Below are 12,663 nucleotides of genomic sequence, written 5' to 3'. Positions count from 1 at the left end.
CGGCAGGAGGAACCCCCACTCCCAACCCTTCCAGTCCTCTTTTTTTCCTGCTCCTAGCCTGGATGTCCAGTGCACTTCTCCCAATTCTTAACCCTGATTTTCCTTCTTTTCTTTCTGTGATGATGAGGCAACTCAACTTTCATCCTTGAGGGAGCAGCACTCCATTTTACCTCCACACCTGGGATGGTTAACTGTACATCTCTTTTGGATATCAATTCCCTCTTCACCTGTCATAAGTTTTCAAAAGCACCAGCAGAAGTACAGAGATGTGCATCTTGGGGTCCCACCTGTTGAGGTTTATGAGCTGATGCTGCTGCTTCTGGGGTTTTTTTGCCATGAAAGAAAGGGCAAATGCGTCTGAGAAAGGTCTAATCTTGAACTTGCCTGCTGGGGCTCTGCAACCAGCAGCAAAGAGTTCATACTGATAACGACTCTTGGCAGCTGCGGCAGACTTACCTATCAGTTTCGTGCCCGGAGAGCTTGCAGACCCTGGCACTGAGCGGCTGCAGGGTGAGAGCATGGGTCAAGGGCTGGGGCCCTGAGGTGTTGCATGCTGGAGTGCCCTTGGTAAGACATGCCGTGGTTGCGGGAGTGAGCGCCCTTTAGCCCCTACAAACATGGGGTGAAAAGCAGGTCTCAAAGGATTTGTTTTCAAGTACCACTTCTAAACTACCCCAAATACCTCTCTGATCGCTCTCTGCTCTCACAGGTAAGGCTGGTGGAAGGTCTGCAAAGGAGAGGAAGTTAGAAAAGCTCTTGTAAGGTCCTGCTTTTTTTATTTGGCTGCATTTTTTCCCCCAGCTCTATTCCCCATCCAAATGAGGTGTTGGGGCAATTTGCACTTTCTCCTCCCTGCAAGGATTTCTGAATCGCAGGAGATGCATTTGTGAAGACTGTAAGATGAAGTGATGCTGTACTGGGAACAGTGGTCCTATGCTGTCAGGGCAGGAGAACACCTGACTGGAGAGAAGGTAGCAAACATAGTGCAAAGCCAGCATCCATGTTGTCTGGGACCCGTTTCCAACAGAGCACAGAAAGGCAGCACAGGGAAAAAGTAGAAGAACAGGGTGAATGTACATGGTATTTCCCCAAATACCAGCCAGCTGCTGCCTTCTTCAGCACACGTAGTTTTCCGACTTTGCTGGAGCAAGCACATGGAGGGGCTCTCTTGGAGTGTTTTTCTGCAACCCCTTAACCTTGTGCATGGCCAGTTGCAGATGGGGGGCACGGCTGGAAGCAGGTTTGGCTTCACATGGAGCTGCAAATGTGATGAATGTTCCTTGGTTTAGATAAAAGCTTCCTAAAGCCAGGGATGCAGTTTATCCCCTGAATTTACAGATTACAAGACTTTTTACTGGTTGTGTGTGTAGCAGCGTTGATCTTAGCCTAGGAGAATTTCTCTGTACCTGTGAGCTCTCGAGATGGTACAAATCCCTCATGATGATCCCTAAGGCTGTAGCATGTGAAGAATTTCAGAGTGAATTTTCCGTCTGCTCCTTGTAAAGATCTGCTCTCAAACGTACCTTAAAGCACACACCTAATAGATTGATTCTCCTTGTTCAACTGCTCCTGTTCCCGAAGCAATTGGAGGTTTGGGGTGTAATCCTTTCCTTTGAGAGCATTAGGAAGTAGAATGTTATCATTGCTGAAGGGCTGTTTTATGTTTGCTTCTTTTCCATTTCACCTGTTCTAAAGGGGGGGAAATATGCTGTATTTTCTTTGTATAGCAGAATTTTTTGCTTCTCCTTTTAAAAAAAAAGTTGGGTTTTGTTTTTCTTTTTTTTTTTCTCTTTGATTTCATTTTTAGTGCTGGTGAAAGAGACTTGGCAATAGAAACTGTGTGTTCGAGACTGGACAGATAAGGCACAGGAGCCGCTAACACGCATTCCCTGACATCCTTCACCGTTCATCAGGAGGGACCCTGCGTGACAGAGGTGCGTACGGTGCTTCACCCCCTGTGGAGAGGACCAGCACAGCAGAAAGTCTGTGGAGGCAATATAGCAGTGCTAACACTGCAGACCCGTAATTTGATGAGGAAAGAGAGTCAGGACAAGTATGGGTGCGTACAGACAGAGTTGGGAGCTAATTCAGCAGATGCAGGACCCCTGTGGATTTTCTTCCTAGAAGGTTCAGTGCAGTCTGTGCCACCATACTCTACCTAATTGTTATTTGTTGCTTTGCTAAGCTCTGGAGGTGTATAAGTTTAAAGTTTCCAGGCTCTGTTCACAAATATGCTGAGAAAGGAACAATATTTCTCTTAATTTATTATAGAGGTGAACAAAAGGAGATGCAAGCAGGGAGGAATAGGTGTGCTCAGGTATTTGCGGAAGACTTCAGTGACTGAACATTTGTGGAGTAGTGACTCCATCAGCATCCACAGATCAGACCAGCCTGGCTCTTCTACTGGAAATGCAAAATGAGGGAGAGACTCAGGTGTTCCTGTAACTTTACTGGCACAGAGAGTGCCTACTTGTGGAGCTGCAGAAAGCTGGGAGCATAGCCGGAGATTTGAAATAAGATGTGACAGCATGCTCAAACAGCAGTTTAGTCTCACAGCCCTGTGCTGTGGGAGAAGGAACTGCAGCCTGCAAATCTGTCCTGCCCAAGAAGTCGGTCAGATTGGCATTTGGGAAGAAGCTCTGGTAATTACTGAGCTTCTGATTTCCTGGGAGCTCTTCCTGCCTCTGTTTTGTGTGTGTGTGTGTAATTAGGTCTGTCAGTCAGCAAGGTTGTGTTACAATGTCAACAAGAGTTCTCTGTGTGAGGCTCCATCAGTTTAAAGAATTACATAGTGCTTGGGAATGATAGGGATGAGTTGGCTGGAAAGCCCAGCCACTAACCTGTTTCTCCTCCTCCCAAACTTCTTTTTGGGAGCTATGGAAATCAGCAGCCTTTCTCCCCAGGGTTGCTTATTGCTCTTAAATACAACACTGAAGTCTCTCTTGGTAAAACCACGGATTGGGTTTTTACTTTGCCTCTTTTTTTTTTTTTTTTTTTTTTTTTACAGCTCTAATAACGATGTGTTACAACCTCAGGCTCTATTGAGTTGATGAGGAATAAAGTCTTAGTAATGAAGAAGAGTCTGAGAGAGTGTCTAAAGTGCTTGCTTTATCACCAGCACATATTTCATACTGACAGTCAATACTTCTGATTCCAAGCCATGCGTGTTGCATTTTAAATCCCTCCCCGGCCTGCTCTGGTTTTTGCCCATGTCGTCTTTTCCAAGATAGCAGCAGAGTCAGTTTGTCAGCTTCACGTTTGTGAGCTTACAGGTTTTTTTAATTCACAGCCCATGTTTTTAGGTCAGGAGGTTAAAGTTTGTTCTGCATCAACTGAATGGAAGGACCAGAGTAGCCACTGAAAGGATTAGGTGGCAGAACAGCTGCAGAGGATCATGTGTGGGGTGATGGATTTAGTTTTCCAAGGATCCCAGTTGCCATTTTAGGGACTCCAGTTTGCCATTTCGTTACTGTTCAGGGCTCATAAATGGGCAAAGCAGCTGCAAAGGAACAAGGTTTAGATGCAGTCTTAGCTGGTAATCTTCAGGACTGCCTTTATGGCCTCTGGGGCTGCAGTTTTCTCTGGCCAGCCTGAAGCAGCCTGTCCATATGCCTCCTCATTCTTTCTTGGCCACATTTATGATCCCTTGTTTCTGTGTTGTCTCAACACCTTGCAGGTTTGACTGCACTTATTCCATGGCATCCCCAAACAAAAAATCCCAGCAGAACTTGTTTTCCCACGTGTGCCTTGAAGTTAAGCAGTTTTTTAGATTCGCTGATGTTCAAGTGAGCATGTGCTTTGGCATTTCCCTCAGGAAAAGGATTAATAGGGCAGCTCTCATCTGGCCAGCTGTTTGTAGAAAACTCATAGCAATTCTGGGATCTTTGCAGCCCCTATGAGACCAGGCTGAAATAGCAGGGACTGACCAACTGATATGCACACATAACAGTGACAGCATGAGCTTCATATCTTGGGGAAAGCTTAAAAAAAGGGGAAAAAAGAAAAATAGACTTTTAAATCTTTTTAAAATACTGTTATTATTTTTGCCTTCAGTCACCTGGTTTGTACACCGATCGTGCTAAAACCCTTCTGTTGCGTAGTAGCGGTCCCAGAGGCACAACACAAGTGCGCGGCTATTGCCAAGGCTCCCTGCGCCTGACTGACAGCCCCATGCAGAAGCGCTGGGGATTTACATTCATCACCAGCCTCTCTCCCAGCCTGGGCAAATGCAAGTTGGTGTACAGAGAATAATATTAAAATGTCCTGCCAGCAGAGCCGAAGCCTTCCCCATCTGCGCGCGGTGGCTGTGCCACCAAGATCCAAGAAAGCTGATTTAGCCTTTTGCTGACTTTTTAGCCCTTTTATTCTCTCACCTTTCTGAGATGTACACCAGTGCTGTTTGCCAATGTTACCAATTTAAAATCTGCCTGAATTTTAAGTGTCCATACTGCTGTACAATTTCATTGTGGGTAGAGTTGGGGGGGATTCCCATTTAATCAGGGGGCATTCAGTTACTGACAACAAATGGCCATGTAGGAAAATAGGCCTAGGAATTGTGCTTTATTACTCCACTTGTTTCCCCTTTCATTATGAATTTTCCTGGTTAAAGTCAAGTCTTCTCTTTATTTTTTCTGACACACACTTGTGGACTGCACTGAAAATTATTCCTGACTTCTCTTTGTTCCTTTAAGGTGAACTTCAGTTTTGCTTTGGCTTGTTTCCAGATCTCTTGTTATCAGCTGAGATTTGCTTCCTCGCCTTCTTTCTGCTAATTCTTCATGAGTAGATGAGAGGAGTATTAAATAGATTTAGTGAAAAATGACCGTCACCAGTGTAGATGACTTTCCTCTAATTAAAAATTGAAGCGGAAATGAATAAGCTTCTCTTGAGGCTGTGCAAGAGTCGATGCTAAGCCTAGCACTATATTCATCAGTGATCTGGGAAGTCCAGTATATGAAAGAATATCCCAGAAACTTAGATACCTCAGAGGATGCTAATAAAAGGGAAGGGAGAGTTTCTAGTGGCAATATATTCATGTGGCCTAGATTTAAATCTGTTGGCACAGACCAAAGACTCAGAGCTGAATTTGCCACGTCCTTGATTTTTTTATTATTTTTTTATGCCCATGCTAGCAGGCATTCAGTGCCTTAGCAGAGTTTTCCGAGCAAAAAGGCATATCTAAGCAAGTTGATAGTGCTTGGGTGGTGTGGTACCCAACAGATCCTAACTTCGGCATCTCTGCTTTGATGAACAGAGCAGACTACTCCAATTTTGACAAGAAATTCTCTCTTGTATGCTGCCAACCAGCGGAGGTAATCGTAACCAACACGAGTACGTTCCCTTTAAACTTTCTGTTGCAATGAATTAAAATTTTCCAGCAGGAAATGAAAGCAAAACACTTCATCTAAAAATTCCTCATCGACTCTAGTCACTAGACCAGAACAATAGTGATTACACTCAGTTATGCAGTACAAATTCACAGCACTGCTGTGTCCCAGGATCACAACATGCCATTAAAAGGTGGGTGAAGAGAGCAGGTGTACATCAATATCTCCATTTCGTACATGAGGAGACAGGGGCTTGCAGACGTTAAGCAGCTTCTGTGAAGTTACACAGCAAGACAGAGGCAGAAATAGGAAACCAGATGCAGGGGCTGTGATTTTTCTGATCTGGCCACTGAAATGTGCGACTCTAATGAAAACCAGAGTGCCCAGAGAAGAAAAGCATGTGTCTGCATCTAATGAATCCCATCAGATTGACTGTTATTAACCCTGGAGTGTTAGATATACAAAGGATGCTCTTTTGCAGAGGGGACAGTTGCTTCTAAAAACTAGCAATGTCTTAGGTCACTGAGTCGTCATTTTGTTTGCTTTGTCTGAATATATGATTGTTCTCTTGTAGGAATGGCAGAGCATCAGCCATGCAGCAGTGATGAGAGAGACTGACATTTGTATGAGGCTCTTCTGGCTCCTTCTCCACAATGGCTGGTGCCTCTGCATATTCATTGGATGGTAATGCAGGATGTCGAGAGCAGCAGTAGAGTTTGGCTTGATCCCATTGTGTTTTTCTTCTGCTGGTTGAGACTTTGAATCACCATGACAACGCTGTGACACTTCCAGCAAAGGTTGCCTGCAGACCAGGGGTGGGCTGGGGGTGGGTGAGAAGGTCAGTGATTGAGTCTAGTGGGATCAAAAGTTGCGCATGCAGCAAAACGACTGTAGAAAAGCTGTCGGCACGACAAGAAGATGAAATTCCCCTTCTATTGGCTTCTCACTAAGCAGGCACAATAACTTTTTTTTTTTTGAGAGACTCGCTATAAAAACTCTTTTGGTTATGGCTACTGATCCAACGTGATTGGGCATGCAGTGACTTTTGAACTCATGACTGGATATACGATGTTGCGGAATGGGGGAGTGGGGAACGGAGGCCAGCCATGGATGTTGAGATGGTCCAGTCGGATCCGGCTCACCTGGCTTAGTTTCACCCTTTTCATTATCCTAGTCTTCTTTCCCCTCATTGCCCACTACTACCTAACCACCATCGATGACGCAGACGATGCTGGCAAGCGCATTTTTGGCCCTCGAACTGGCAATGAGCTGTGCGAGGTAAAGCATGTGCAAGACCTGTGCCGCATCCGTGAGTCAGTTAGCGAGGAGCTGCTCCAGCTGGAGGCCAAGCGGCAGGAGCTCAACAGTGAAATCGCCAAGCTCAACTTGAAGATAGAGGCCTGCAAAAAGAGCATTGAAAATGCCAAGCAGGACCTGCTGCAGCTGAAGAACGTCATCAGCCAGACAGAGCATTCCTACAAAGAGCTGATGGCTCAGAACCAGCCCAAGCTTTCCTTGCCCATCCGGCTGCTGCCAGACAAAGATGATGTGACCTTCCCCCTGCCAAAATCCAGCCGAAACTGCAGGCTACACAACTGCTTTGACTACTCACGCTGCCCATTGACATCTGGCTTTCCAGTCTATGTCTACAACAGTGACGATTACCCTTTTGGTAGTTCCTTAGACCCTTTAATTAAACAAGCCTTTGAGGCAACTGTTAGAACTAATGTTTATGTTACTGAAAATGCAAATATTGCGTGTGTGTATATAATTTTAGTGGGGGAAATGCAAGAGCCTGTAATGCCAAAACCTACTGAACTAGAGCAACAGTTGCACTCTTTGCCATATTGGAGGACTGATGGACATAACCATCTCATCATCAATTTATCGAGGAAATCAGAAACTCAGAACTTCATTTACAACATCAGCACAGGGCGTGCCATGATTGCCCAGTCCACCTTTTACGAGGTGCAGTATCGACCGGGGTTTGATATTGTGGTATCACCCCTGGTCCACGCTATGTCTGAACCCAATTTCCTAGAAATCCCACCCCAGGTGCCAGTCAAGCGTAAATATCTGTTTAGTTTCCAGGGAGAGAAAATCGAGTCTCTCAGATCTAGCTTGCAAGAGGTTCGCTCTTTTGAAGAGGAAATAGAAGGCAATGCCCCAGCTGACTATGATGATCGGATCATTACCACCTTGAAGGCTGTTCAGGACAGCAAGTTGGACTTTGTTTTGGTGGAGTTCACATGTAAGAACCAGCCTAAGGCAAGTCTGCCCACTGAGTGGGCTCTGTGTGGAGAAAGGGATGACAGACTAGAGCTACTGAAGCTATCTACTTTTGCACTGATAATCACCCCGGGGGACACCCGCTTAGTGATCTCTGCTGGGTGTGCCATGAGACTGTTTGAGGCTCTGGAAGTTGGAGCCATCCCGGTGGTTCTTGGAGAGCAAGTTCAACTACCCTATAATGATGTGATCCGGTGGAACGAGGCAGCCTTAATTATACCAAAGCCACGTATCACAGAAGTGCACTTTCTTCTGAGAAGCATTTCTGACAATGATCTCCTTGCCATGAGGAGGCAGGGCCGCTTCTTGTGGGAGACCTACTTCTCCACTTCTGACAACGTGTTCAGCACAGTCTTAGCTATCATAAGGACTCGAATCCAAATCCCGGCTGCTCCTATCAGAGAAGAAACTGCCGTGGAGATTCCCCACCGGTCTGGCAAAGCTGCTGGTACAGACCCCAATATGGCAGACAACGGTGACCTGGACTTGGGGCCTGTGGAAACGGAACCACCCTATGCATCTCCCAAATATCTCCGCAATTTCACCCTCACTGCAATGGACATCTACAGGAATTGGAATACTGCTCCGGGGCCTTTCCACCTCTTCCCCTACACTCCCTTTGACCCTGTTTTACCATCAGAAGCAAAGTTTTTGGGGTCTGGGACTGGATTTCGACCAATTGGTGGAGGAGCAGGTGGCTCTGGGAAGGAGTTCCAGGCTGCTTTGGGTGGCAACGTCCCCCGGGAGCAGTTCACAGTAGTGATGTTGACTTACGAGCGGGAGGAAGTGTTGATGAACTCCCTAGAAAGGCTCAATGGTCTCCCGTACTTAAATAAAGTTGTGGTAGTGTGGAACTCTCCCAAGCTTCCCTCTGAGGATCTCTTGTGGCCAGACATTGGCGTCCCAATCATGGTAAGAAAGATGTAGCTACTATGGTCTTGCTTCCTGGTGGGGTTTGTGCGTTAAAGTTGGCTTCAGCTCTTCTGTAGTGTGTCAGCTTAGCTGAAGTCATCTGGGACAGCATTCATCTCCTACGGTTGTAGCTGTCTGTACATTGTCTGAATGCTTTATCAGCTGAGAAAAACAGGGAGATTACAGGTATGACTCATCTGACCCATTTTTAGGTGTTGGCATGAGAATGCCCCGGCTCCTGCTCTAGAAACACCTGGTTCTCTCCACCAGCTTCGGAGGGAGGCCGATGTTCAGAGGTGGATGTGATCTGTGAACGTGTGAACTTAGGCAAGATGAATTGCTGTCATGAGAGAAGTTGTTCAGTGACCTTCAGGTTATGCAATACAAGAGCTGTTATGTGGGAGAGTCTAAATTGTAAAAATACAGGATCTTTAGAGGTGCCAGGTGTCCAGCACTCATGAAATGGTAATGGCTTTTATGGACCCTAATATGAATCTTGAGGCTTAAAGCTAGAGAATCTTGCTTATTGAAAATCTTTGCTTAGGCTTTTTAATTGTCATGCGGTGAGGACAGTTGGCGCCTTATAAATACCTTTGTGACTGTTCCTGCACTTTACCAGATAAATCTTTTATAAAAACAGAAGAAGGACTCACTGAAGCTTGCCTACTGTAAGGGCCTCAAAAGTTAGTTATCACTTGCTATTACCCGGGATGGCAGAGAAGTGAATACAAGCCAAGGGCAATGTGACCATATGAGTGCCCATGCTCCAAAGGTTGTAATTGACTTTTGCTTATGTTTGAGTTGAATTTTTTTTTTATTTATTCCCCCCGCCGCACCCCACCCCACCCCCAGTGAAACTGAAGAAGCAACACCTTCAAAGACCAACATTCATTTTAATGCCTAGCTAGCTACTCTAGCTACTCACTTGCATATTGGCAGTGTCGCTTGTAAGGAGTTAATTCTCCCTAAATTATTACTTATCTATGTATTTTAGGACTTCTCTGTCATCCCAGCATAACTTTCTGCTCTGGCCTTTGTTAACAGTCAATATTAAATATAAATCTCCACATGACCTCATAAAGAGAGCACGGGTGTAGAGCCACTAACAAGAAGCAACACCGAATCCAGTTGCGTTTGTAGGACAAATGGAAAGATAATGCCTTACAAATTAGGGAAGGGAAAAATAAAAGAGGGAGATGGTACTTAAGTAGGCAAACTGCTTGTGGTTTATGTGACAGGACGCTACTAAGCTTAATAGCAGCGTGAGCTTTATGCTTCATGCAAAGAGATTCATTGATTTAATATTTCGTTTTATTATTATTGTGGTGAATAAATCCTTCTGCTCACATTTAAAAACCCTTATGGTCCATGGACAATGAGGAGAGAAAATTGCTTGGATAATTGCAAAATAATCTTTCACATTAGTCCTGTTGAATGCCTGAATTCTGCAAAATCTTTGCATTGTGTCTGCTGAAAAACTGTGTACTTCTTCAGAACAGAAGAGTGGGGATTGTTCTTCTTGGATTGCTAATGGGTGTTATTTGTGAAAGAAAAATATGTTTCTGTAGATGGAAGTTAATGGCCATTATTTTACTCTGCTCTCATCTGCACCTTTATTGTGTTGCAGACCCACTGGCTTTTTGGGGGACTCTGACACACACCGGTTGCTGCGTGTTGCCTTCGAGGCTCACGTAGGGGTTTATTTGCTATGGGGGATGTTTGGTACCGCTTGGTTCATGAGGAGGAGATTGTCTTGGGTCTGCTTTGGGATGTTGGATGGTAACACTGTGCTTGTGGCCAAATGGCAGGGAACGGCTGGAACACAGCCAGCTTCTGCTGGGGTCCTTTCCAAACGAGCGTGTTGGCCTGGTAATAGGCTTTCTTCCCATTTTTCTAAATCCCATTTTTTAAAAAGAGCCCAAGCCTCCTGGGATCTCTCATAGGAGGCTTGACACTCGGCATTCTCCAGGCATTCATCCTACCAAAGTGCTTGGTGCTAAGTCCATCTCTAGCCTGGGTGTTTAAGTTAACGTTGGGAGTCTGTAATATTCATCCATATGGATGGTTTAGTGCAGTAATGGTAGAAAAACTTACCTGGGCTTCATCAGACAGCAACAGATCTGAAGATCCATTGTGGAAAAGGGCAGCGAGAACTTGGGCAGCAGAGGTGATGGTCTGTGTGAGCCTCAGCTGCTGAGATGCGGGATGTGCTAGCCAGGAGAAGAGGCAGGTGGGTACGTGGGGTTGGCAAGAAATGCAAGCCCGTATAACTGCTGATGTCAAAAGAAACAGCAGAACTGTGAGTCTCATTTCCTGGTGGGGGGAAAAGGTGTCTTTTGATGGGGAGTATCCAGTTCCTTCAGATCTTGAAGCAGTGCTATATCTCTGTATTACAGATAAGTTCTCAGTAATGTTGGGGTGCCAGGAATTGCCCTGCATTCAAGTCCCAAAGCTCAGAGCTATGTGGAGGAAACCTGGGGGGAAGGGAAATGGATGGGGGCAGATTTGGGTGCCCCTTACTTGCGACTGAAGTGGGTCCAGGCAGCATCTGATTGTGAGAAGCGTGGTCACCAGTGTGATCTGTGATCAAAGCACCCGAAGCCAGAAGGTTATTGAAGAAAATTGCAGCCTAATGGGACAAAGCAATGTGTTTAGCATGTCCTGGGCTGAAAGAGCCCTTGGAAGCATAATATTGTCCTAAATCCCACCAAGATGCTGCTGGAGCTTCAGCTTCAGGGACTGAGGACTACAATTCAGCTGTGCAGCTTTGTGCTAGCAGAATACCCCAAAGGAGAGTCCAGCTTCCTCCTTTTTAGCCTTAGTGCCTGGGTTGACCTTAGTTCATCGATCAGTTCCTTGAAATGTTGTTTGCAGGCTGTGCTGCTTGGTTGTGATTTGGTTATGTGGTTTCTTTTCCCTGGTGGGCTGGGAGTTAATCAAGAGCAAAGCTTAAAGCTGCATTGGATCTTTGGATCTTTCATGGATAATGAGATAAACACGACTACGGAATATATTCGATTTTTAAGAACTTTTACTTAGATATAGATTTCTTGTGAGGGCAGAATTTACTAAAAAATCAGTAAGATTGCTTAGCTGCAGAGGAGTCTCTGATAAAATATTCTGGCCCTGTACCGAGCCTGAAGTGACTAGGTACAAATTTAGTTTGATGTAAAGTTTGTGTAGTCATTCAAGGCTGCCCCTGGAACAGATGTAGGTAGATCACCCTCTAATTTGAAGTGCCTTTGTGCTGGAGTTGAGCTGTAAAAGTTGTTCCCATTTCATGTTAAACAGTAGCACAGCACAGCAAAAAACAAAGGTGGTAAGTGAAAAGCCTTGTTTGTGCAGGCTTAAAAACTTGCTTTCTGCAAGGGTTTGTATCTGTAGCTCTGCATTAGGAGAACTTTCTCAGACAGAAGAACCTGGAGAGTGTGACTACCAGCACCAACAGCGACATTGCAACCACTGCTTAACTTCTGAGTGCTTCCCTGCTGGATTTACGCAGCGTTGATGCGTCCTTCAAGATACATACTTCAAGATGTCTGCGGCATCTGGCAAAGTCACAATATACTCAAGGAATTAAAAACTGCCCGGACCTCCGATCTCTGCCAGCAGTTGAACTCTGATGCCTCGTAGCAGGGGTAGGAGTCCTCCTGGACACCACATTGCTGAGGTTGCTGAAGTCCCTGGCGTGGTGCTGCTCGCAGCTCACCAGCGAGTGCTGCTGCTATTTCCATGCTTACGAGGAAGAAAAGGGGAAAGGCATTTGGATTAAATCCTGCTCTGAACAGGTGGAAAGACTGCACAAGAGTTTGAGTGATGTGGCGATACTTGACTGTTGCTCCCACACTGCCCTTGCACGCACATTAATCTTGGAAGGATTTCCAGCGGCGGAATAAAGGAGTCATTAAGGAGAAGATCTGGCTCAGTCTCGGGGTAGAGGCTTCCAACCTCCCCTTTCAGCATCTCCGTGCTCAGGATTTCTAAACAGCGTACAGGCGCTGACAGGAGAAACCTCACTCTTTGCTTTGCAATTCTTTGACAGCATTTTCATCCACATGAATAAAAGTGAAGGGAAACAAATGAAACAAAACACTCGGGTAACCACACATCCAGCCCACGCAAATTGGTAATAAGA

General features: G+C 45.5%; 1 protein-coding gene across 16 annotated transcripts in view; it reads left to right on the top strand.

The window, feature by feature from the left end:
* EXTL3 (exostosin like glycosyltransferase 3) overlaps positions 1–12,663 on the top strand; it is a 131,218-nt gene that overhangs the window by 90,654 nt on the left and 27,901 nt on the right. For 11 of the 16 annotated variants that reach the window (XM_055713478.1, XM_055713476.1, XM_055713474.1 and 8 more), the window contains 2 exons: positions 1,808–1,934; positions 5,902–8,528. In XM_055713478.1, the coding sequence (XP_055569453.1) occupies positions 6,381–8,528 (2,148 nt within the window). In that variant the 5' untranslated portion in view covers positions 1,808–1,934; positions 5,902–6,380. Of the gene's footprint in view, positions 1–1,807; positions 1,935–5,254; positions 5,332–5,901; positions 8,529–12,663 lie in introns of all 16 variants that reach the window. The other 5 variants (XM_055713472.1, XM_055713479.1, XM_055713480.1 and 2 more) reach the window with 3 other exon arrangements.

This window comes from Falco cherrug, chromosome 6, assembly GCF_023634085.1.
Source record: "Falco cherrug isolate bFalChe1 chromosome 6, bFalChe1.pri, whole genome shotgun sequence".
Taxonomy (NCBI): Eukaryota; Metazoa; Chordata; class Aves; order Falconiformes; family Falconidae; genus Falco; species Falco cherrug.
The sequence above is the reverse complement of the archived record's forward strand: the minus strand, read 5'-3'. Positions and strand labels throughout refer to the sequence as shown.